Source organism: Bos indicus x Bos taurus, chromosome 10 (assembly GCF_003369695.1).
Source record: "Bos indicus x Bos taurus breed Angus x Brahman F1 hybrid chromosome 10, Bos_hybrid_MaternalHap_v2.0, whole genome shotgun sequence".
NCBI classification, from domain to species: Eukaryota; Metazoa; Chordata; class Mammalia; order Artiodactyla; family Bovidae; genus Bos; species Bos indicus x Bos taurus.
Genome location: NC_040085.1, coordinates 102,284,422 through 102,310,378, shown reverse-complemented (window position 1 = coordinate 102,310,378; position 25,957 = coordinate 102,284,422). Strand labels below are relative to the sequence as shown.

At 57.9% G+C, this 25,957-nt stretch overlaps 1 protein-coding gene across 5 annotated transcripts in view; it reads left to right on the top strand.

Moving 5' to 3' along the window:
* The first annotated feature begins 3,899 nt into the window (after positions 1-3,899).
* Positions 3,900-25,957, top strand: part of TTC7B (tetratricopeptide repeat domain 7B) — a 275,364-nt gene continuing 253,306 nt past the window's right edge. For all 5 annotated transcript variants that reach the window (XM_027552728.1, XM_027552730.1, XM_027552726.1 and 2 more), the window contains exon 1: positions 3,900-4,085. In XM_027552728.1, the coding sequence (XP_027408529.1) occupies positions 3,965-4,085 (121 nt within the window). In that variant the 5' untranslated portion in view covers positions 3,900-3,964. The remainder of the gene's footprint in view (positions 4,086-25,957) is intronic.

The following is a 25,957-nucleotide window of genomic DNA, read 5'->3' as shown; positions in this document are numbered from 1 at the left end:
CCCACGCCCCCCAGCCTGCCCTCTCTCTCCAGCCCTGTTCTCTCTGTTCACTTCTTACCCTACTCTAGTCGTGGGGGTGTGTGTGGGTTTAATTGAAATGTAGTTTATTGCCCTCTTCTCCTCAAAGCCACTGCCAGGCCTTGAAGCTGGATTCAACCTACAGGCTGGGATTTTTTTCACTTCCTTGTCTAACCGGTAATATCAATGCCTGGTTAAAAAGATGTTGGCTTAATTACTATTATGAGCACAGGAGACTTCCTACTCCTGAGGTCCCCTGAGTGCTGCCTGCAGGTAAACTCACCTGGAAAACTGGTTTTGGATATTCTCCTCCTCTGACCACCTGTGTGTCTCTAGGTTGCTGTGGCAGCTGCCAGATGAGCCCAGACAATGAAGGTGAACGGCGCTCAGTCGTGCCCGACTCTTTGCCACCCCATGGACTGTACAGTCCATGGGGTTCTTCAGGCCAGAATACTGGAGTGGGTAGCCTTTCCCTTCTCCAGGAGGTCTTCCCAACCCAGGGATCAAACCCAGGTCTCCCACATTGCAGGCAGATTCTTTACCAGCTGACCTACCAGGGAAGCCCGAGAATACTGGAGTGGGTCGCCTATCCCTTCTCCAGGGGATCTTCCCCACCCAGGAATCGAACCAGGGTCTCCTGCATTGCAGGCGAATTCTTTACCAGCTGCGCCACCAGAGAAGCCCCCATTCATTGTTTATTTCATTCAAAAGCTCCTCCACTGTGCCAGAGCCTATGCTGGGTGCAAAGGGTACAAGGCACGGAATGCAGGTCACATTTGCTGCATTCTTGCTGACTCGGTGGACATGAGTCGGAGCAAGCTCCGGAGTTGGTGATGGACAGGGGCCCTGGGGTGCTGCAGTCCATTGGTCGCAAAGAGTCGGACACGACAGAGCGACTGAACTGAACTTAGGTTCGATCAACACCCTTCTAAGTGCTTTACGTGTGTTTCCTCTAATTCTCCGTTAACTCTATGAAGCAGACAACTCAGCTGAGGGACTGCCAGCATGGAAGGCGTGGAGTGAGAAATGCTCCCCAGGCAGCATACACTGAGTCAGGGGTCAAGCTCCGCGCTGCCTTCACGAAGACGTGGGCCTTGTCTCGGAACTTATCAGCTGGCCGGGAGGGTACAGAGGGATGCGGATAATCTACCAACAACTGGGGCAACCGGGGCGGATCAACACTGGTCATGATGTGAGAGTGTGGTTATCAGAAGCCCCATCACAGCACCTGTCGGTGGTTGAGCAGCCCTGACCCTTGGCCTGGGTCTCAGAGAATGCACAGGAGTTCCCCTCCTGGAGCAGAGGAGATGGAACATCCTGTGCAGGCCTCTGGGGAAGCAGAGCTCCAGCTCAGCTACGGGGAGAAGGTGGTGGTGGTGGGGCGACGTGGCGGGGAAGACCACCTGTGGGGGTGCCTATGGCTTCCTCCTGGTTGGACTAAAGCATCATGGCCCCAGAGGGACCCCTGCTGAAACCCGGATATTCCAGATCCCCTTCCATGTGCTGTCCATGGCGACTGCAGCACCTCAGAGGTCCTTGGAGGTACCTGAGTTTCAGCTGGTCACATCAGAAGGCATTTCCTGATCTTCCTTCCTCGTATCGGAGAAGGCAATGGCAACCCACTCCAGTACTCTTGCCTGGAGAATCCCAGGAACAGTGGAGCCTGGTGGGCTGCTGTCTATGGGTTGCACAGAGTCAGACACGACTGATGCGACTTAGCAGCAGCAGCTTCCTCATATCTTAAAAAAAAAAATACTTGTTTTTGGCAGTGTCGGGTCTCAGTTGCGGTACCTGGGAGCTGCACGTGGCTCTTATCTTTGCGAACTGTAGCCTGTGGGCCTCATGGCCCCGAGGCGACGTGGGATCTTAGTGCCCTGACCGGGGATTGAACCCGCAGCCCCTGCGCTGAAAGGCGGTTGCTTAACCACTAGACCACCACCAGGGGAGGCCTTGTTCCTCACCTCTTCATGTCTGAGTTTCAGCTTCATCACTGGTTACCTGGGCTCGGTATCTTTTCCCCCCCAAGAACAGCCCCATGGCAGCTGATGGGTGAGAGGAACCTGCAGGTGAGCTAGAGGGAGGCTCCCCGAGGAGAGGTGAGGTCAGCCGCTGCTCCTCATAGCTGGCATTCCAGACGTCAGCTCCACCCCCAGACCCAGCACCCAGAATGTAACCCTCTCGCCACCTACCACCCTGGTCCAAGCAGCACCGTCTCCCGCCTGGACTACTGTGTCCTCAGTCCTATGGCCACAGTGATGCTCCTACAATGCAGGTCACGTCATGACTGCTGCTGCTGCTGCTGCTGCTGTCTCTTCAGTCATGTCTGACTCTGTGCGACCCCACAGACGGCAGCCCAACAGGCTCCTCCATCCTTGGGATTTTCCAGGCAAGAACACTGGAGTGGGTCACCATTTCCTTTTCCAATGCATGCATGCATGCTAAGTTGCTTCGGTTGTGTCCGACTCTGTGCGACCCCATGGACAACAGCCCACCAGGCTCCTCTGTCCACGGGATTCTCTAGGCAAGAATACTGGAGTGGGCTGCCACTCTTTCGTTAAAAGTCCTGCACGGAGGCCCCATTTCACCAGAGGAAAAGCCAAAGTCTCCACAGTGGTCCGGAGGCTCAACGGGAGCTGCAACTCCAACTCCCATCTCTGAGTTCTCCAACCCCCAACCCATTAAACAAGCCCCAGGCCTCTGCTCGGACGCTTCTCCCCCAGATACTGTTTCTCACCTGCTTCAGACCTTGGCCCAACGCCACTTCATCAAAGCCACCATCCCGTTTAAAATCACAACACCCGCCACCCGCTCAGGTCTTTATTTTCATTGGACTCTGCTGTTTCTTCATTACTTTGCCAACAAAGGTCTGTCTAGTCAAGGCTATGGTTTTTCCAGTGGTCATGTATGGATGTGAGAGTTGGACTGTAAAGAAAGCTGAGTGCCAAAGAACTGATGCTTTTGAACTGTGTGTTGGAGGAGAGTCTTGAGAGTCCTTTGGACTGCAAGGAGATCCAACCAGTCCATTCTAAAGGAGATCAGTCCTAGGTGTTCATTGGAAGGACTGATGTTGAAGCTGAAACTACAACTTTTGCCACCTGATGAGAACTGACTCACTGAAAAAGACCCAGATGCTGGGAAAGATTGAGGGTAAGAGGAGAAGTGGATGACAGAGGATGAGATGGTTGGATGGCATCACCGACTTAATGGACCTGAGTTTGAGTAAACTCCGGGAGTTGATGATGGACAGGGAGGCCTGGCCTGCTGCAGTCCATGGGGTCTCAAAGAGTCCGACAGGGCTGAGCGACTGAACAACAACCTCAGCTCTGAGCCTGCAGGGTCAGGACAAGGAAACCCCATTGGTGATCCTGCATCCTTCTCGGAGGACAAGGGACCGGGCGTCTGGGCTGGCGGCCCTTGCCTGGCTCAGTCCAGCTCGACGACAGACGTTTATGGGGCCCCGGGGCAGCTGCAGGGCCTGGACGCGTCTCCACTGCCTGGGATCAGGTGCCGGGAGGCCGCCCGGGGCAGAAGGGGCCTGCCCGGGGGCAGGAGCGCAGCCGGACCCGGACCTGAGAGCCAGGGCACGCCAGGGCAGGCTCCCCTTAGCGTCTGCGCCCCAGTCCCGCCCGCTCCGTGACCTTCGCCAGGGTCGCCGCGCCCGCGGGTCTGCAGGACCGCCGCCCTCGTCGCTGCCTCCGCAGGCCCGGCGCCGCCCTCCCGGGTCTTGAGCCCCGCCCGGCCCCGCGGTCGCCCCGATCCGGGCCGCAGCCCCCCGGCCCCGGCCTCCCGCAGCCCGGCCCGGCGGCGGCTCCGGCCCTGGCCGGCAGGGGCGCTCCTCGCGCCGGCCGCCGCCTCCGCCCCCCGAGCGGCGCGCCCGCCGCGCCGGAGCCGAGCCGAGCGGAGCCGGGCGGGGAGGGAGGCGGCGACCGCCGGCGGCCAGGCCGCGATGGCGACCAGGAAGGCGGGCTCGCGGCTGGAGACGGAGATCGAGCGCTGCCGCTCCGAGAGCCAGTGGGAGCGGATCCCCGAGCTGGCGAGGCAGCTGTCGGCCAAGCTCATCGCCCACGGTAGGCGCCGCGGCCTCCGTCCGGCGCCGGCCGGTCCCCCGCCGCTCGCGGGGCGCGGCGCCCGGGGGCGCGCGCGGGGCCGGGGCCTCCGGGGCCGGGGTGGGGGCGCGCGATCGGCGGGGGACCCGCGGCCGAGCGCTTGTCGGGGCGCCGGGACCCCGGCGCAGGGCGGGCTCCCGGCCGAGTCGGGGTGCGAGTCTCACCAGGTTCCCGGGGTCGGGGGCCGGCCTGGGCTTCAGAGAAGTCGGGTGTGACGGGCGGGGGCGCGTCCTCAGGACTTGGCTGCGGATGTAGGGGGGGTCCAGGCTGCGCGGGTGGTGTGCTCCGAGTCACGACGGCTTTAGGGGAGTCCTGCGAGTGAGGGCTGCTGAACCGAGACCCCTGGGACACACGCTTTGTAAACATATGGCATGGAAGGGCTCCAGGTAGAAGCCCAGAGTTGGGGTATGTGTGGGGTGGTGGAAGGCAGGCTGAGACGTGTGTCCTGGGGTCCCGACCGTGTACAAGCTGAGGGTATAGGGAGGTCAGGTTCGGGAACATGGAGAAAGAGAGTCAGAGGCGTCAAGAGGGAGAGTGTTGTGCAGAGAGGTGGGAATGTGGTCGAGGAATGTTGGGAAATGGGGAAATTGGGAAATGGGGGTGGGTATGTGAGTGGCTCGGGGCCCAGAGGAAGAGGGGGTGGGACAGAGCCCCGAAGCAGTAGAGCCTGGGTCCTGGGGGTTGGTCTAGGACCCCTGTTGACTCAACTGGTTCTTGTACCTGATGGACTGAAAATTGCACCCAGAATCCCGTTTCCAAAGGCACAGCTCCACGTGGCCTTATTTGTTTTGGAAGCAAGTATCCTGAATACTTGCTTGCTTTTCGTGCCCGTCAAAACCACAGGCACCAATGGATTGGCAAGAGGGCAGAGGTTTTGTCCTGTTTCGTCTCTGGCTTCCTGAGGCTGGGCAAGCACACGCTAGCCGGACAAATAAATGAATGACACTGTTCTCAGAAAGGGCATCCCCTGTTTTCAGCCGTCTCACCTCAAACTGCCCAGAAGTGGAGAGCGATGGCATGTGCCCTCCTCAAGGGCGGTTTGTGTGGGCCTTTTTCGGTGTTAGTGCCTCGCAATGAGAACGGGGTTTTGTGCACTCTCAGCTACGGTACCGGCTCTGGGCAGGTGTTTCCTGGGCAGGTGCTGGTGCCGTGATCATGCCGGGGCATGGTGGAAGCACAGAGCTACCTGGGCTCAGCATGGTGGGAAATGTTGACTCTTCTCAATTAAATCAGCATTTAAGGAAAAGGTGGTTCCCTGGGCCCCAGTGGCAGCCTGACCTTGCCGTCTCTGTATGGGTCACCGCCCATGGACTGGGGCATGCCAGGCTTCCCTGTCTGTCACTGTCTCCTGGAGTTTGCTCAAATTCATGTCCACTGAGTCAGTGACGCTGTCTAACCATCTCAGCCTCCGCTGCCGTCCCCTCCCTTTGCCTTCATTTTTCCCAGCATCAGGGCTCTTCCCTGTACCTGAAGCATTCTCTTGTGTCTTCGGATTTAGACAGTCCTGGGTCTCCTTTGTCACTTCCCAGCTGTGTGGCACATAATACTGTCAGGGCAGGTTGATCTTTGGATTAAACAGGTTCATTTCGGAGGCCTCTGATTTTTTCCTTCAGAATCCACCTGTTTCCTGCTTTATTTACTCGTTCAACCAATATTTGCATGTCCACCTGTGCCAAGCGTCGACAATGGTGAGCAGCTCCTGCCCTCCTGTGCGGCCTCCTCTGGGGAGACAGATGTAAGCAAATGCAGTAAGCCTGATAGCTTCAGACAGTGAGAAGAGATTTGAGGAAACAGTCATGTGAGCATGGTGGGTGGAGCCGTGGGTGACTCCGCCTAGGGTGGTCTTTGGAATGAGAGGGTGGATGGACTTCGGGACTTGGGCCTCTCTTGCCCTCATGGCTCCAGGCTCGGCTCCTTTTCCAAGGCCTGGCCCCCATGGTCTCAGGCACAGCCACTAATGGGGCTTGGGGTCGGCGCTGGGGAGCTGGTCATACAGTGCGCGGTGGGCCTTGGGTCTATGTACACGTTTGGTTTGGGGAAACTCAAGAGAGAGATTTCTGCCTCCAGGAACTGCACGGCAGACAGCAGTCTTTGATGGCAGAAGGTCTCACAGACGAGAAAAGGTCAAAGACATCGCTCAGGAAGGTTAAAAAAATAAAGCAAAGATAAAGGGTGAAACAAAATTGAACTATTGTGGCTCTCCTTTGGGGTTCAGAGAAGTGTCTGAAGGAGGGTCTTTCCCTTTGGCTGCCGTGGGACCTCTTCCTGTCTTTGGGGGCAACAGGCCCACCTGGGTACATGGACCTCACATTTGGGACAGATTTGGCAAAATCCGTGAACTAAAACATTTGCTATTTGGAATAAGGACAGTGAGTGAGTGTCACCTTTGTCATACCGAGACAGTTACCTTGACAGCAACCACAGGCAGAAACGGGCACTGTCGTCAGAACCCGCCCGACCGGTGCCTGAGTCCCGGGCCTGGCACTTCCTAACTCTGTGACCTTGGCCAAATTACTAATCCCTCTGAGCATTCATTTTTTCATCTTGGATTAAAAGACTTATTGTAGGGGTTGCTGTGAGATTCAAAGGAGCCTAAAGGCTCCCAGGATGAGCTACAGAGCCTTAGTAGGCGGGCCCTTCACTCATTCACTGATTCATTCATTCCACACCGAGTGCTTGCCACGTGCTTGTCGATGTTTGAGTCCCTGAGGATACACCAGTGACCAAATCAGACAAAAATGGCAAACGTCCCTGCTCCTATGTGACACCCACCTTCTAAGGGGGAAGGGGTGCCATATATGATAAATAAAATCACTGTCAGACTTTATTTTTTTGGACTCCAAAATCACTGCAGATGGTGACTGCAGCCATGAAATTAAAAGACGCTTACTCCTTAGAAGAAGAGTTATGACCAACCTAGATAGCATATTGAAAAGCAGAGACATTTCTTTGCCAACAAAGGTCTGTCTAGTCAAGGATATGGTTTTTCCAGTGGTCATGTATGGATGTGAGAGTTGGACTGTGAAGAAAGCTGAGCGCCGAAGAATTGATGCTTTTGAACTGTGGTGTTGGAGAAGACTCTTGAGAGTCCCTTGGACTGCAAGGAGATCCAATCAATCAGTCTATTCTATAGGAGATCAGCCCTGGGTGTTCTTTGGAAGGAATGATACTGAAGCTGAAACTCCAGTACTTTGGCCACCTCATGCAAAGAGTTGACTCATTGGAAAAGACTCTGATGCTGGGAGGGACTAGGGGCAGGAGGAGAAGGGGACGACAGAGGATGAGATGGCTGGATGGCATCACTGACTCGATGGACGTGAGTTTGAGTGAACTCTGGGAGTTGGTGATGGACAGGGAGGCCTGGCGTGCTGCAATTCATGGGGTTGCAAAGAGTCGGACAAGACTGAGCGACTGAACTGAACTGAAATGAAACGTGCGGGCTGTCAGACAGCGTTAAGTGGTATCAGAAGAATAGAGAGTGGAAGGGAACATGTGCTTTGCGATGGGGTGGGGGCCCGGGCTGCTGGCTTCAGTGGGGCAGCTGGGGAAGGGCCTCGGGGCGGCGGCCTGAGATAAGCGCTCCGCCACCGTTGGAGTGCGCTCCAAGGAAGGGACTTCAAGGGCCGAGGGTGGCAGGGCCAGATGGTGGGGCCTCAGAGGTCACGGCTCACGCTCTAGGCTTCCTCCGAGCGACGTGGGAACCACAGGGGGCTCTGAGCAGAAGCGTCGGGGTCCTCAGTGCCGCACTGGCCGCAGGCCGGTCCTCTCCGCGCGTCTGCGTGGGGCAGAGCTGCCCGCCCGGGAGGGGGGCGACGGCGGCCCCTCTCAGAGCCGCTCCGGCGTCTCCTTTGAGATAAACTGGTTTCACAGTTTTGCCAAGAGGTAGATACGGAAGAAAAGGGCTAGGGCCAGGGCCAGGCTGGAAACAGAGCTCTGAAGTCCCTTTCCGCCTCACCCCGCACCACGGTCCTGATCATTCCATCGTGAGGAACTAGCTCGGTGCGGGCCTGCGGGGTTCCGGCAAGAGCGCTTGGAAGGCGGGAGGCCGCGCGAGCCGGGCGCCAGCGCAGACCCCCGGGCCGGCGGCGTCGGTGGGCGCGGGCAGCGTGGGGGCAGTGCCGGGGCTGGGGCGGGGCCGGGCCGGGTGGACTCGGAGGGCTGCGCATCGGTCCCTTCTCGGCCCACACCCCGCCCGGCTCCGAGGCCCCCGCAGCTGCCTGCTCCTCCCGACGGCCCCCCGCTTCCCGTGAGCCAGGGCCGTGATCCGGCCTCCCCCTTCATTCGGACTCTGCCTGCAGCTGCGTGGCCGCCCTCCTTCTGAGCCTGCTTTCCTCCTCAGTGAGATGGGCTGATGACTCCCGCTCCGGCCGGTGGCTGTGAGGACGGAGTGGGTTGTGGTACCTGCAGAACCGGGGTTCGCCCTCCCCTGACTCTGGGCGAGGCTGGCCAGTCCTGGGTCTCCCCTGCTGGGGAAGAAGCGCAGAGACCCAGAGACCCTAGTCAGACACCTGCGTGGCCAGGAACACGGCAGTCACTCCGGAGCACCCCCCAGACAGCACAGGCCTCCCCGCCCCTTAGGACTCTCAGCCGCTCAGACAGTTCGGTCACTGGGAACAGTTGGGCCCTAATGAGTGTGTCTTCTGGAAGGAACCACCACCCTTCTGCTTAGGTGTGATCTTGAGATCCTTTAATTACCCCTTAGTGATGGACGGGTAGCAAACTGATATAAAGAGTATCTGGGGAGAGGGGGCAAAGTCTGGTCACCATGTGTAGGCCGTCGGGTGGAGTGAGGGTCTTGCCTAGGCCAACTGCTGATGTTCCTGTGCTTCCCAGGGGCTCTGGGTGGCACTGTGGCGTCCTGTTCCGGAGGCGGGCTGTGCTCGCTCAGGCCCCTGGAGTGTTCCCAGAGAGGGGGAGGCGTTGGTGGACGGGAAGTGGGGCTCCCCGCCGGCCTGAGGAGCTTCTTCGGAAACCAGGCCGAGGTGCAGCTGAGAGCCTGCGGCGGGGTGAGGAGGTGGCCCTAGCCTTTAGGAGAATGCCGGGGTGTCCCCGACTCTCTGAAGTCCACCCCCCAGACCCAGGGGAAGGGGACTGCAGAGTCCCCTCCTGGCCCTCCACGGCCGGGGCACATCTCGCTTTCAGAAGGTCTGTCTTGCTGTACTCCGAAGCATGTGCCTTTGTGGAAGCCTGCCTGTCCTGATTCTGGGACCCGGAAGGTGCAGTTGTCCGATGGTAGTGCGCCAGTGGCTCTAAGCTGCCCGGGCTCGTGGTTGCTGTGGTCCGGGCAGGAGGCCTTGTGGCTCAGCCCGGGGCTCCCTCCACCCCGACCCCCTGCCCCCGACGTTAGGGCGGGGGCCTCAGGCTGGGGCGATCAGGAGGGCGGGTTCCCTCGTCCGCCCATCCTGCCCTCCTGCCCTCCCGGCCATGGCGCCCCTCCCCTCGGCTGACTCGGCCCCCTGACCCCGCCCTCCCCGAGCTGCTCCTCTCTCCCTGGAGCTCGTGGGGTTGGGCTCCATGGGCCTCTCTGCAGGTCGGAAGCCTTCCCGTCCGTCAAGATCCTCGTGCGTTTCCCCCCCGTCGTCCTTCCCTCCCAGAAAGGGCCCTTCGCCTCTGAGAAGACAAGCGCAGAGTGAGACCCGCACACGTCAGTATTCACACTGTCCTGTCGTGGAAGCGCCCCGGCGGCCCTCTGGGCAGGCGGCACTCACTGGCGCAGTTATTCTTTCCCTTTAAGTTTCCTTTGAAGGAAGGGCTAAGGTGCTTAAAAAACGAAGCAAACAAGCAAACACACACACTTGAAACCCACTGATCTGGTCCGACCTCCCCCGCCCCCAGTTATAGATGAAGGAAAGGATCCAGGGAGAGAGGAGTCTTCCTTAGCCACCCGCGGGAGTGGCAGAATCCAGCAGCGGCCGGGCTCAGAGGTCTGGACCTGGGTCAGAGTGCAACTCCACCTGGGGAAGGCCCGAGTAGACAGTGGAGACGCATATCCAAGGTTCCTCTTCTGCAGCACTTGGGGCCAGGGGCGTCTCAGGCTGCAGAAATTTTCAGCGTGTATTGTCCATTCTAGACCTTACATGACTGGGGTCCCTGACCCCAGTCCTAGTGGGGTCAGGGACAGTACTTCATGGGAAACAATCAAGATTTCTGCTTCAAAACATATCAATTGTCATTGCCAAAGGGATAACGTCACTCTAAAGAGCCTCGTGTTGGTTCAGTTTAACTGCCCAATAAGTTAACAGCGAAAATGAGCTTTGTTTTGTAGAGAGGCCTGGAGTTTGGAAATTACAGACACAGGGTTGTAACCCGTAATGATAGTGCTGGACTGAGAGGGTGGCTGGAAAGACCAGCCAAGAACAAAACGAAACACGCCCAGGAGCGCCCGGCAGTGCTTCGCGGGGCCGTCGCCCTCCGAGCAAGGTCTCCCGCCTTCCAGCTCAGGCCCCGGCCCTCCCCACAGCCTGCCAGGCGTGTGCGCCGTCTGGCCTCCCGGCGGTGCTTGCAGAGGGCAGAGCGCGCGGCCCGCTGGAACAGCCGTCAGCCCCGTGGCCGGCGCCCGGTGTGCTCAGTTGAACAGACTTTCACATGGGGAGGCTCCTGCTTAATCGGAACTGGCCCTTCAGGAGGAACGGCCGAGGGCTTCCAAAAGGGCCAAGGAACAAGTGACGACCCTGTCTCCGGGAGAGCTGTTCCGTGGGGACTGGCGTCGGGCAGTCGGGCCGGCCAGAGGCCCCCTGGCTGGCAGTCCAGTGCTTGCCACCTCCACCGTTTCCTCCTTCCTGAATGAGCCCTGATTTCCTTCAGCCCTTCTGGGTGCCTTGAGTTTACAGGAGCTGGGCCTTGGCCCCTGGGGGTCGGTCTGTCGCTTCTCACTGTTCTGTGACAAGCAAGCTCCAGCCCGTGAGATGTCACAGGCCTTTGCCATCAACGGGCTTCTAGGAGGGATGTCTTCACACTGCAGGTTGTCACACATGCTCCAGCGGGAAGAAGAACGTTACCGCGTCCTGGCCTGGACGTTGTTGCCCCAAAGCCGCGGCCGTCTTGCGCAGGGAGCTCCCCGCCCAGGAGGGAGGCCCACGGAGGGTGGGACGCGGAAGTCGCACTGCTGAGCCCCTGGCGCTCACCCCCCGCCAGCCCTGCCCTGGGCTTCCTGCCACGCGAGATGGCGAGCTTCCTGCAGAAGCCGTGTCGACGCAGCGTTTGGTCACCACTTGCAGCCTGGCGCCCCCTTCTCTCACCCAGGGAGCAGCCCCGGGAAGGGCCTTCGGGCAGGTGGGCTCCGCAGGCCCTGGAGGCCTCCAGACCTCTGCCTTGAGTGAAAGCCAGTTCTTCCATCTGAGTGGCCAGGAAGAGGGAAAGGCTATTCTTTTTAAATTTGAATTTTTATACAATTTAGAAAGGTTATTTTCCATTTACAGTTATAAGAAAACATTGACTACATGCCTTGCATTGTAGAGCACATCCTTGACTCTCTCTTTGAGCCCAGGACTTTGCGCACTTCCCCAGCCTGGTAATCACTGGTTTGTTCTCTTTATCTGTAGTGTCTTAGGGGCTCAGTTGTATCCAACTCTGCAATCCCATGGACTGTAGCTCACCAGGCTCCTCTGTCCATGGGATTTCCCAGGAAAGATACTGGAGTATCTTATTCCCTTATTTGTCTTTCTGTCTGACTTATTTCACCGGGAGGAGGAAACGGCAACCCACTGCAGTATCTTTCCCATGGACAGGGGAGCCTGGCGGGCTGCAGCCCACGGGGCCGCAGAGTAGGACGCAGCACACGCCCTCCACCTCCATGTGTGCTGCCGCAGACGGGAAGGGGTCTCTCTCAAAACCACTCCCTGCAGCCACCAAGACGAGCAGAGTCTGGCAGGCAGGTGAGCTGCGTGCCCCGTAGGCTGCAGAGGGCAGCCGCTCCCCAGGGACCCTGACGGCGGGGCCGTCGCCCTGCACGCCCCCCCAGGCCTGTCGCCGTTCATGGGGCGCAGAGAGCAGTGGAGAGGCCAGAACCAGGAGGTGGAGAGGCCGGAACCAGGAGGTGGAGAGGCCGGAACCAGGCGGAACACACGCTGTTTGGCCCTTTCCTGGGCCTGCCTTGCGTGCAGTCAGAGTCTCCCGGCCTTTGCCCTCTGAGTGACCTTGTGCACATGACTTGAGCCACTGAAGCCTTAGTTTTCCTGACTCCATGAGTGTTGAAACAGTGCCGGTAAGGAGGGAGAGTGAACAGGCATGTCTTGAGCTTCTGCTGTGTGCTGGATTCCGAGCGTGAACTTTTACACGGATCCCAGTTGATCGTCACAATCGAGGGGAGTGCGGCTGGGGTTGTGATTCCCACTCAAGGCACAAGTGGGCCGAGGCGTGATGTTCACGGAAGGATTCTCGCCCGCCTGTGACTCTCGTTCCATTATTCGACACTAGCGTTTTTCTAAACTTTTCAGATCAGAGAATCACCAAGCTGGCGTGTTAGAACGCAGATTGCAAGGCCCCTAGACACGCCTGGTGACTGACGCAGCCCGTCCAGGGAGGGGACCAGGCTTCCCTCTTTACAAGCCCGCGGGTGACGCCCATGGTGCTGGTCCGTGGACACGCTCAGGGGAGCCCTGAGTTAAGGGAGCCGGGACACTGTGGATCCCAGACCCCTCCTGTGGGTGGGGATTCTCTTGGGCCGAGATGCGGACTGGAAACCTGCCTTTATCATCAGGCCTGGAAGACCCTGCCCTCAGCCACGATTCTCATCATTTATGGAGCACCTCCCCTGGGCGGGCTGCCCCAGAAGAGGCTGAACAAGCTAGTCACTGGCTCAGGGCACTTCCAGCTCGGGCAGCCATTCAGCCTCCGGGCGGCCAAGTCAAAGGCTGACTCGCACCTGGCTGGGCCCCAGCTCCTGCTCTGAGAGGTCTTGGCAGGGCAGGGTTTGGGGAGCAAGGCTGTTAAGCAGCACCCAGGAGACTGCAGCCCTGGGCTTCCTGAGCCCACGGGATCGTCTGGGGTGGGGCCGGGTGTCACCTGGGCTGGGCAGAACCGGACAGCATCACAGGGGCTCCTGGGAGCAGCGGGGGTCCTGGGGGCTGCGCAGTGGCTGAGGCTGGCAGAGCGAGCCTGTAGGGCGGGGTCTCATTCCAGTCGGCCTGAGCAGCTCCCGGCTTTAGCAGCGGGCGGCGTCCTGTGTCCCGGGACCCCCTCAGTCCTGGGCAGTGGGCTGGGGGGTCACCACATGAGGTGGATGTGGGTATCTTAGCAAAGAGGAGAGGAGCCTTGAGCAGGAGAAAGCACTGCCTGGTTTATATCCGGGTTCAGTCCTGGGCTGACGCTTACTGCTCCTCTGGCCTGGGGTGAGTCACTGAGCTGCTCTGAGCCTCACTCTTTATCTCGACAGTCGCTTTCAGGAGCAGATAAGACTGAAGTTTCCAGCATCAGCACCTTCTGGAGCTGCCTGGCTGAATCATGAGGTTTGGGTGTGGGGGGAGGGTGGAAAGTTCCAGATACTTAGGCCTTTTCAGGGCGTTGGGGGAGCGGGCAGGATAGCAGTAACAGATGACAGCAAGGTGCTCGGCGGGCTGGAGGAGGGTTGCTGTTGCCCTGAATCGTGGCTGAGGCGTGAAGCTGACAGCCACCGGGACTTGCTGGGCCTCAGACTGGTGAGCGCCTCAGCCCAGCTCTGATGGGCGCTTCAGGCCTCCTCTTCCAGCAGAACCTGGCCGCCCCGGGGGGCACGGCCTTTGGATCTTCGGTTCATTGCTGTGCCCCAAGCACCAGTCACGTGGCTGGCCCACAGCAGGTACCCAACAAATTTTTTGTTTTTAACTTTTTATTTTGTATTGGGATATAGCCACCAGGGCTTCCCTGGTGGTTCAGACAGTAAAGAATCCACCTGCAATGCGGGCCTGCAATCCCTGGGTTCTCTGGGTTGGGAAGATCCCTGGAGGAGGGAAAGGCTACCCACTCCAGTATTCTGGTCTGGAGGATTCCGTGGACAGAGGAGCCTGGCAGGCTACAGTCCACGGGGTCACACAGACAAGACTGAGCTACTGAGTGCACACGCGTAACCAGCTCATTAACCGTGCCGTGACAGTTTCCAGTCAGCAGCGAGGGGCTCAGCCACACGTGTACAGTCAACAATGCTGTGACAGTTTCCAGTCAGCAGCGAGGGACTCAGCCACACATGTACATGTATCCATTCTCCCACGTAACCAGCGCATTAACCATGCCGTGACAGTTTCCAGTCAGCAGCGAGGGGCTCAGCCACAAGTGTACATGTATCCATTCTCCCCCAAACTCCCCTCCCTGAACTAATTACTAAGTGAACAACTTGGCCTCTGCTCTGGAGGAGTTAACTTGGATGTATTTACTCATCAAGCACCTACTGAGCACCGCCTGGGTCCCAGCCCGTCCTGAGGGCCCAGAACACAGTGATTGCGGAGTCCAGTACACAGAGGCTGGGCAGACGGGGTCAGGCCCAGGCATAGGGCGGTGGCGGCCGCAGGCAGGGAGCATCCCCGCACGGCCGCCTCTCAGCCTCCCCGGACCGCGCACTGGGCTTGCCAGGGGCCAATGGGAGGCTGTGGGGACAGGGGCCTCCTCCCCCTCTCTGGGGAAGCTGCAGGGCAGACGCCTGCCGGAAGGCCCATCCCAGGGAGGATCTCCAGGTGCCCATCTGCCCCTGACCCCCCTCCTCGTCACACCAGGCCGCACGCTGGGCCCCCTTGAGGGGCTGCCATCCCTCACCCATGAGGTCAGATCAATCTCTCTCTCCAGGTGGTCAGCTGGTGAGATGGCACTGCTTGGGGGAAGGGCTGCCAAGTGCAGGACCCATGGGGAACGCCACAGCCCCTTCCTGGCCGCCAGGCACCGGGCCGGGGGGTCGGCTCTCTGTGGAGCCCTGGGCGCTGGAGAAGCAGCCTCCTCGGCCCTTGCAGACGGCCTGGCACAGGCCTGTAGTGCCCTATCACCTTCTTCCAGGAATCTCACCTGGGGAGAGCGCCCCCAGGCCCCCCACACCTCGCTTGCTTCTGACACCTTCCTGGGAGTCCCTGGTGGTCTTTGCACACCCCTGGACAGGCAGGTGGTGCCCCTTCCCCGCGCACGCTGCTCCTTGAAGGCGGGGACCGAATGGGTACTTGGATCTGCAGGAGGAGCTTGTGGATTCCATGAGGGTACATGGCTAACGCGTCCTGTGGGGCTGGCTTCCTGCGAGCATGTCCAAGCCTCCTGCACTGCTGTGATAACACCCCCTTCCCTGCTGGACTCACTTCCTGCCTGGCTGAGCTCTGGGGACAGGCCAGGCCAGCTCCCCGCTTGCACTTTCCCGCTGCCTTGTCTCTCCTTAGATGGGGTTTCTCTAGGGGAAGGTGTGCGTGTGTGTGAGTGTGTGTGTGTGTCTAGCACGCTCATCATTCTGCCAGCACCGTGGAGGGTGGTCTCTATGCCCAGCCTTACTCTCCCAGCACCATGGAGGGTGGTCTCTATGCCCACCCTGACTCCCTGTGCCATGGAGGGTGGTATCCATGCCTAGCCTGACTCTCCCAGCGCTGTGGACGGTGGTCCCTATGCCCACCCTGACTCTCCCTGCGCTGTGGACGGTGGTCTCCATGCCCAGCCTGACTCTCCCAGCGCCGTGGAGGGTGGTCTCCATGCCCAGCCTGACTCTCCCTGCACTGTGGACTGTGGTCTCTATGCCCAGCCTGTGCTCCGGCCTCATGTTGTGCACACAGGAGGCTTTGGCACGAAGCCTGCCCTCGGATGCCCGAGGCTTTCCCAGACGCCGTTTCCGCCAGCCTCCTCCACGCCTTGTCTTTGCCTCGTGCGCCTTGGATGTCAGGAGGAGTTCCGTGAGGCTGAGCCCTGAGCCGGCCATGGTTTAAGCAGAGAAGGTGCAGAGCGGGGGCCTGGGGCGGGGGTAGGTCTCGTCCCCGTGAGTGTCACGGCCTGACTGACCAGGCACCTGGGGGTGGAGGTAAGGGCACAGGTGATGTGTTACCAGGATCTCAGCGTCTGATGAGTCATCGGCACAAAGATCTTAGCCTTCACTTTGGGTGACGGGGGAGCCAGTGCAGGGCTTGAGGCGAGGGATGACGATCTGACTAAATATTAAAAAAACAGATCATGGCATCTGGTCCCATCACTGCACGCAAATAGAAGGGGGACACTGAAACAGTGACAGATTTCCTCTTCCCAGGCTCCAGAATCACTGCAGACGGTGACTGCAGCCCTGGCATCAGGAGGCGCTTGCTTCTCCGCGGGAAAGCCATGACAAACCTAGAGAGCGTGCTGAAAGCAGAGACGTTTCTCTGCCGACAAAGGGCCACATACTCAAGGCTGTGGTCTTCCCAGTGGTCACATACGGCTGTGAGAACTGGACCATAACGAGGCAGAGCACCACAGAATTGATGCCTTTGAACTGTGGTGCTGGAGAAGACTCCTGAGAGCCCCCTTGGACAGCAAGGAGATCCAACCAGTCCATCTTAAGGGAGATCAACCCTGAATATTCACTGGAAGGACTGATGCTCAAGCTGAAGCTCCAGCATTTTGGGCCTGGAGTGCTGCAGTCCACGGGGTCACAAAGTGTCAGACACGACTGGGCGACTGAACAGCAGCAAGAACATGACATGACCCGTCTTAGATTTGAAACAGGTCAGGGCATCCGATCCGTGTTTTCTAGTTGAGGTGTGTGCCCTTCTCTTCCCCACCTCACTGGTTCGGCCCAGCCCCACCTTCCTGTGAGTCTGGCAGGGAAATGCTGTGGCCTTGCTGACCATGTGGCTTGGTGGCCAGTGGCCTCAGAGGCACCGCCCTCCTCCAGCAGCAGCTCTGCCTCCCCTCCCAGCACGTCCCCCAGGTGCTTCTGCTCTGCTTGGGCCCTGAGCGGCCTCCGAAGGCCACGCTCCCACTCCTCGCTCCTGCCGTTCAGTTGACGAGTCACGTCTGGCTCTCGGCAACCCCGTTGCCTGCAGCCCGCCAGGCTGCTCTATCCCTCGCTCCTGGCCTGGCCTCATTCTGGTTGAGGAAACAGAATTGAGTGGGGGAGCCGCTGGTCTCCTCCCTGTAAGGAGACCCACTCTCCCCCTTCCTGGTGTCACGGACCCCGTTCTTCCAAGGCCTGCAGCCCCCTGGCCTCTGCCCTGAGCCCCTCCCGCCCCTGCCCCCTAGACCGGCCTCTGCAGGCCTCTCTCCGCCCCCTGGGCCCGTCTTCTCTGTCTGCTCCTCTGGACCGTGCCCTGTGGGATGCACTTGTCCCTAGACTCCCTGTCAGAGCCGCCCTCTCATCGCTGTCTGATCACGGCCTTTCCTCATCTGCTCTGCCCTCCCTGGTTCCCCGAGCCATCTCGTGTCAAGGTAGCCTTCCAGTGTTACGTCCACGTGGCCGAGTGTTGTGGTTATGTTGATGCTCTCGTCTTCCTGAATTCCGGCTGCTCTGACTCACCCAACCACGCCCTCTTTCCAGTGACTTCTATCTTGGTCTCTTTCTGCGCCTTCCTCCACAGCCCCCCCCCAGCTTTGACCCCTCATCCCCCTTCCTTCATCCACTGACTTGATTTCTCTACTTGGATATCAAATGCCCTTTAGCCTGGTTAACACAGAGCTTCTGGGAATGTTCTTCCTTACTCAGTAAATGCAAAGTGGTGCCTCGGTCCGCGTTATCATGCCATCTAAGATCCAGAAAGGGTCTTGAATCCTGTCCTTTCCTTCCCTCAACCCGCGTGTGTTAGTTTCCTGTTGCTCCTGTAACGAGTTGTCACAGGTATCCCGACATCAATCCACGCACATTTGTTCTTTCAGGGTTCTGGAGGCCAGAAGCAGGGGATGGGTCCCCTCGGGCCACGTCCCTTCTGGGAGCCCCGGGAGGAGCCGTCTCCCGCCTCTGCGCGCTGCCATGCTCTTGGCTCGGGGCCCCGCCTTCGCCTCTGAAACCGGCGGTTCAGTGTCCTGCAGCCTCTCCGTCTCTGCGCCGGTCAGCATGTCTCCCCTCTGACTCTGACCCGCCTGCCTCTCTCTCCCAAGGGCCCGCCCAGGTGATCCAGGATAATCCTCCTATCTCAGGATCCTTAACTTAATTACATCTGCAAAATCCCCTCTGCCATGCATGCTGACATTCCACAAGCTCCAGAAGTTAGGATGCGCTGGCTTCATTGGGGTGTGGGGCTACCGTCCTCTCTGCTGTACATCCAGTCCTTTCCATTAGCTAGTCTGGCTTACTTTACCTCCAAGTTACACCAGGCTCCGAGAGGATGCTATCCCCTCAGCCGTCTGCATGGCAGGCTTCCCGTCATTCACGCCAGGCGTCTGCTTCTCCAGGGCTCCTGCTCTGACCTGGTTTCGGGTGGCCGTGAACACGCTCCCCGTGACGCCGTCCCGCCCTCTCTGTGTGCGCCTCTCACGGCCGTTGGGCCTTTCTCTGCTTTGTCTCATCTCTGTGCAGACACAGCTCTCCGGGGCAGAGGCGTCTCCTGTCTTGAGGCCTGCCCTGTGCCCCTAGCGTCGGCAGGTGTGAGCTCAGTGCAGACACTGGGTCCTGTTTTAAACACCTTCAGCTCCGGGAGCTGGGGGGCTTCTCCCAGGGGACCCCAAAAGGTGCTTAGACACTGCAGGGGGCTCTGGCAGAGAGGGAGGCAGGCCCAGCCGTCAGGCGCCCTCTGGGGAGTCAGGCCCCGGAAGGATGCTGGAGTGTGAGTGAGAGGGGCTGGCGGCCCGGGAGAGGGGGAGACTGCCTCTCACAGCTGCGGACTCAAGACATCTGTGTGCTTAGCTGGTGCACGAGGTCGGGGAAACCCTCCGTGGGGGACAGGACCCGCCACTCTCGATTCAGAGTTCAGTGTAACATGGCCGTGTGTTTTCATTTGAAATGACTGAGTCATGCTTTGCGAGGATGACAGATGTAAGTGGTCCTTAGAGTCAAATTGTTCAGAGGGGACACAGTGCAAGCGGCTGCTTCCCTGCGTGTCTCCCTGTCCTCTCACTCCCTGCCCCCGACATGGCCACGGTTGTGTCCTTCCTGGGGGTCCCATCGGAAGCGCTCCGTGTACCTGTGCATGTGCTAGAGGGTCTGCCGTCCGGCTCCAGCTCTCACACGCAGTACTGACACACGGTACTCCGTATTTTGTCTGTCTTTGAGCTGTTATCTGTCACCAGTGGAACGCTTAGTGTCTTAAAACAACCTCTTTCATTATTTCTCATGACTCTGGGCTTGCCAAACCTTGCTCCTGCCTCAGCGGCTGGGGGCCAGCTGAGGGACACTGTTGCCTGTGGCCTTGCAGCCTCCTGGGTCCAGACCAGCCGAGCACGTTCTCCCAGTGGTTGCGTTGCAGCAACATGGAGGTGGAAGGGAGTGAGCTCCTTTTGAGCTTCTGTGCATCGCATTGGCTCCTGTCGTATCAGTTGGAGCGAGTTGCGTGGCCATGCCCAGGGTCCACGGGAAGGCCATGAAGTGTGCAGATCCAGGCAGACACGTGCCCGGGGTCCAGGGGAAGGCCACGAAGTGTGCAGATTCAGGCAGACACGAGGAAGGGCCTGGGGCAGTTTGTGCGATCAGGCTGCTGTGAGTATTTGCATCTGTTCCCTTTGTTTATTGGACACCGCCTGTCCCACTGCCCGGGTCCACCGCCACTCATTTAACAGGACCCCTGTCACCGCCCTTTGCCATGAAGGCCGCCTGCAGTGAGCGTTCTTACATGGACCTCTTTGTGCTAGGAGTGCGTGCACCCATGGGAGAGTTTCTGAAGCTGGAGTTTCTGGGTCGGGTGGTGCGGGAACGCATGTTGTTCTGCGGGTGTTTTAGCTGTTGCTGAACTGCTCTCTGCAGACACGTCAATGTCCACTCCTTCCAACACCATCTGATGGTCTCTGTTTTCCTGTTAACAGGCTTTGGGAGGCAGGAGGATCCCAGATGCTGCGAGCGTTAAGGTCCCCATAGTTTACAGGAGGCCACTGAGAAGGGCTGGGGTTCACGGAGGTCACATGCAGCCTGAGAGGTGGGAGCCTGGCCATCCTTGCCCAGTAACAAAGGGGACAAACCAGTTCCTCCTTCTGTAGGGCTGTTTTTCCTCTTGGATCTGAGTCACGGCAGGAGTAGTTTGAATAGATCTAATGCCTTCCTATTGACATAGAAACTGAGCAGTTGACATTTTTTGCGTTGATATCAAGCGCTCCTTGGAGCAGAGTGGAAGGCTGATGTCTTTTCTTCCCCATCGGATCAAATCTCTTGCTGCAGCTGTTCGCCCCGCAGAGGGAAGCTATGAGGAAGGGGCAGGGGCTTCCGTGGCTCCCAGGGGGCTGAGGCCGCCGGAGCGTGGGCTGGTCGGAACCAGAACCCCCCAGGGGCCAATTCCCCAGGCTCTTCGAGGTGAGGGCCCTGGGGAATGGTCTCTGTTTGGCTTCAGGCTTCTTCTCTGTTTACATCACTGGGGAGCCGGTTTCTGCCGCCTCAAAGCCCTCAAGCCGCCTGCCCGGGAAACGTGAAAGGACTCCTGGCCCCTTCCCCGCCTCCCTTTGGTCATGCAAGACTACCCGGGGGAGCAGGAGAGGACCTGGAAACTCCTGTCCCCGCTCGGTCGGGGCTGCGGAGGAAGCCGGGCCCCCGTGCCTGAAGCCGACGTCCGCTCGGTTTGTGCCGGGAGACCCGGCAGGCCCAGCCCGGCTTCGCGGCCCCGCTCCAGGACAGACGGACTCGGGGGGCCCTTGGACATCGCTGCTCCTCTTAGGCCGACTCCCCACCGGAGCCAGAGGTGGTGGCGGGCTCCGCGTCGGGCGGCGTCTGCAGGACCCGGGGCGATGCGGACGCCAGCGCACGACCGGCGTTTGGCGCGGGGCGGCTCGGCCGGTGACGGACGCTGCTCAGTGTCTGCGACGCCGGCTGGACTGTGGGCCTCCCGAGCGCAGGGACCGTGTCTCGGAGAGCTCTGTAGCCCGGGTGGATCCAGCGTAACCGTCCTGGGAAATAGTAAGTCCTAAATAAATGGAAAAAAAAATAGAGCTGGTAACAGACACTTAGTCAGCACCTGCTCGGCACTATATGCGTCACGTACACCATCTCTAGTCCTCACAGTTGCCAAAGGTGAGAAAACTAAGGCTCAGAGAGGCTAGCAACCTGCCCAGTGCCGCACAGCTGGGAAGAGAGGAGCAAGCCTTCAGGCCCAGGCCGTCCGAGGCCGAGGCTGTTTCTCACGTCGTGCTCCTGGGCTCCCCGCCCGGGAGCACGCCCCGGGGAGCACGCCCCGGGGAGCACGCCCCGGGGAGCACGCCGCAGCCCACTCTGCAGTCCCCCTGCCCCGCCCAGCTCCCGCTGTGTGAGTAGCCCGTGGGGGAGACGGAAGTCTTTCGGATCAGGATTCTGGGTCGCGACTGGGAGGCTCTCCAGGCAGCCGTGGGGAGCGTCTTGCTTGCTGTCCAGTCCTCGGGGATCACTTTTCTCTGTTGCCTGATGTCCAATGTCTTGAAAACTATTTTTTTAATGTAAACTATTGATTTTGTGGTTTTTTCAGATGGAAGGGTAAATTTTGTCCCTCTGTCAGGGAAAGTCTGTTTTTAACATTTTGATCCTCCTTTATTCTGTATTTAATTCTTTAATCCAGTGGGAATTAATTTTCTTGTGTGTCCCGAGGTACCTTTCTCCCTTGTGCATCATCGCCCTGGCGTGTAGTGGGACACACGGTTGGGCCATGACCACTGGGTCAGGGCCGTCTGTTTCTTTTGTCGATAGTGGATTCTGATCGGGAAGCCGTGGGTCCTTGGCCAGCACCCAGGAGCCTCCTCCATCACTAGGACTGAGCCTTGCAGCCTCTGGCCTCGTAATTTCTGCATAACATCTCCAGCATGAGCTGGTTGATACTTGTAAGATTTCTGCCTTCCTCATGGGGAGAGTGAGGGGCAAGGAAGTCACCTTTTTGAAAGGCAAGCCAAGAAAACTTAAATTTGCCCAGGAGATTAATTATAACCTGGAAATTTAAAAAATTTCAAAATGGTTTTGTAGCCGCCGTGCTATCTTTCAAATTGAATTTTTCTCTTTGTCCAGAATGTGCAGCTCCTTCTAGAACTGAGGAACTGATCCTCGCCTACCTAACAGGAGACCCCCTCCCCACCACCCACCCATTCTCCCCTCCCTTCATGGTTCAGCTCTTGGAGTTTCCCCAAGCAGCTGGGCTGTGTCGCACCTTTGCATGTTCTGTTCCTTCTGCCCAGAACGCCTTTCCACACATTTTCCTCCTTGCAAATAAATGCCCGTAACACACTTGGTGAAGGCTTTGTCTCCTCCTCCACCCAGCCAGGGCTATACACGTCTTTGTTGGAACCCACTCCTCTGTCCATGGGATTCTCCAGGCAAGAATACTGGAGTGGGTTGCCAGGCCCTCCTCCAGGGGACCTTCCTGACCCAGGGGTTGAACCCTCATCTCTTATGTCTCCTGCATTGGCAGGCGGGTTCTTTACCACTAGCGCCACCTGGAAAGCCTGAAATGAGGGACACGGTCTTGTAACCCTAAGGACAGCCTCTTCTCTCAGCTAAACCCCTGCCTGGGCCCCTCCCCACTGCTCTGGAGCGCAGGGCTCTCTTCACGTCTTTGCATCGAGACTCTGGGGACTTGCCCCAGCGTCAGGAGATCAGTGAACACCAAGGACGCAGACCCTACCCAGTACTGGGGACTAGTTTTTACCCCTTCAGCTGTGCAGCTCTTTGTTTACAGAAACATTTTTGCAAGCCTAGGAAGTAAAAGGGACTTCCCAAGTGGTTCAGTGGGTAAAGAATCTGCCTGCAATGGGATTCTATCCCTGGGTTGGGAAGATCCCCTGGAGGAGGAGAGGGCAACCCACTCCAGTATTCTTGCCTGAAAAATCCCATGGACAGAATACAGCCTGGTGGGCTAGAGTCCAGAGAGTTGCAGAGTCCGACACGACTGAGCAACTAAGCGAGCACAAGCACAGGGAAGTCAAGACCCACGAAACAGGCGAGGTGAAGATTCAAGGCGCTCTACCAAAGCCCTCAGCTGGCTTCTGTGGAGTTCTGTTTAGAAAGCAGTCATCTTGGGGATGGATGTGGCCAAGTTTTCTCAGATAATGGTTCTCAACGGAAAGCCTGTTCTGTGTTTGGGAGATCTAGCCGGGATACAAGTCTGGCCACTGTAACAAAGGTCAGAGTAACAGTGACTGGAGCAGAACAAGGCGAAAGTTAATGTTTCTCTCTTGTGTCCCAGCTGGTCGTGAGCAGCGTCCAGGGCTCGGTGGCTGCTCGTGGGTGTCGGAGACCAAGGCTTCCTGTGTCTTGCCGTCACCACCCACAGAAGCTGGCTCCGCCTGGTGCTCTGGGCAGGTGCCTGTCTCCCTTCCGAGCAGCTGGTGGGGGTGCAGCGGGCATGGACGCAAGCTCGTCCCCTCTCGGGCCCGGCCGTGATGCTCGCGTGTCCTGGCAGCTGTCACTGCCCACGCAGCAGCTCCCTGCAGCCCGGGAGGCTGTGTGCACTGGTGAGCCCGGGGCACTCTGATCTAAAGGAAGCAGGGGAGGCCAAGTATTCCGGGGTGCCTGGCAGACGCTGCCAAAGGCAGGGACAGGCCAACTCCGAGGGGGCGCTCCACACGCCTCTGCCGTTACTGAGTTACTTCACTTACTGCGGGTTCTTCAGGCCTCCCCGTGCGGCCCAGGAGAGGCCGGGCAGCCGGGGAGGCTCGGGCAGGGCCTTGGAGGAGGTCAGCGGGGACGAGGCGCCGCCAGCGCGTCCTCAGCACCCAGAGCCCCCGAAGGCCTGAGGACCGAACCTGGCGGGCCGTGGGGAGAACGTGCCAGGGCCGTGTCCCAGGCTGAAGGGTTTGGACATCACCCGCGGTGGCGGGGCTGGGGAGCGGGGACCGGGAGGCGCTGAGTTCTGAGCCCAGCTGGTCTCCTCACACCACCCGGGTCTCTGGGCACTTTGCTCAAGGCAAAGGCAGCTGGCCTGCGCGCCTTTCTTAGGCAGGCTGTCCCCGCGCCTGGCCTGTCCTCCTCCTCTTGTCCGCCAGCCCGGGCCGCTCCTCCTCCGAGGCCCAGCTGAGCGCGGTGGCCCTCCAGGCCGCAGCCGCTGCTCCTGAGCGCTCATCGGCTCCATCCTGCAGCCCTGCAGGTCGCAGTGTGGCCTTCTCATCCAGGGGGGAAGCAGATGCTTCGAGAAGTGAGCTAACGTGCCCCGGCCCCGCACCTAGAAAGAGACGCAGGGGGCCGCGGTGGCGCAGGGGGCCGCGGTCTCTTGTCTGCTCTCTGGCCCGGGGATTCCGCTCTGTGTGCTGTTTCCAGAGGCCGGCGGAGGGCAGCGGCAGAGGGTGAGGCTGGTGGTGAGGAGCAGGGTGGAGCGGTGCAGCGAGAGGGTCCTCGACTTACCTGTCAGAGCCTTTCTTAGAATTACCATCCACCCACTGCTGAGATTAAATCCAGGGCCAAAGTCACAGGGTGACACACAGATTTAAATCTAGGACTCTGAACCCCATTTTACTTTTTTATTTCTTAGAAACTTAAAGTATGCAGTAAAGAAATTCAATGTATACTGAATGCTTTTACCTCTCAGAAATAATTGCTATTAATATCCTGACATATATATTTTTTCTATAGTTTATACAAGAGTTCATTTTTTCTAAAAGTAATAGGAAATGATTCTGCTCAATAGAATTCAAACTTTAAAGATGAGAGCTTAAAAATTATTCCAAATGTTATCATTCAGAGATTCCTCTCATTCACTCCAGTGATAATCACTCTAGACATCTCTCTAGGGACATAGACCGATTTAAAGAGGAGCAGACATCCTTGTATAAGCAGTGCTTACTACTCCTGTTCAGTACAGTAGCCAATAGCCACATGTGGCTGCTTGACTTCTTGAATCATGGGAGGTGTGAATCAAGATGTGCTACAAGTACAAAGAACAGACTGGATTTAGAAAAATTAACATGAAAAACGATGTAAAAATATCTCAACTTAAAAATACTGATTACTTGTTAAATTGATAATATTTGAGATATATTGAGTTGAACAAAATATATTATTAAAATTAACTTCACTCTTAATAATTAAAATTAACTTTTTCTCTTTTAATACAGCTACTACACATTTTAAAGTAACATGCAGCTTGCATATGTTTCTGTTGGATAGCAGTGCTCTGTTTAGAAAATAAACTAGTAATAAGCATTCATACTGCACCGAAATGCAGTACTTCGATGCAGTCTCAAAAACGACAGAATGATCTCTGTTCGTTTCCAAGGCAAACCATTCAATATCACAGTAATCCAAGTCTATGCCTCAACCAGTAACACTGAAGAAGCTGAAGTTGCACAGTTCTATGAAGACCTACAAGAACTTTTAGAACTAACACCCAAAAAAGATGTCCTTTTCATTATAGGGGACTGGAATGCAAAAGTAGGAAGTCAAGAAACACCTGGAGTAACAGGCAAATTTGGCCTTGGAACACGGAATGAGGCAGGGCAAAGACTAATAGAGTTTTGCCAAGAGAACACACTGGTCATAGCAAACACCCTCTTTCAACAACACAAGAGAAGACTCTACACGTGGACATCACCAGATGGTTAACACCGAAATCAGATTGATTATATTCTTTGCAGCCAAAGATCGAGAAGCTCTATACAGTCAGCAAAAACAAGACCAGGAGCTGACTGTGGCTCAGATCATGAACTCCTTATTGCCAAATTCAGACTGAAATTGAAGAAAGTAGGGAAAACCACTAGACCATTCAGGTATGACCTAAATCAAATCCCTTATGATTATACAGTGGAAGTGAGAAATAGATTTAAGGGCCTAGATCTGATAGATGGAGTGCCTGATGAACTATGGACTGAGGTTCATGACATTGTACAGGAGACAAGGATCAAGACCATCC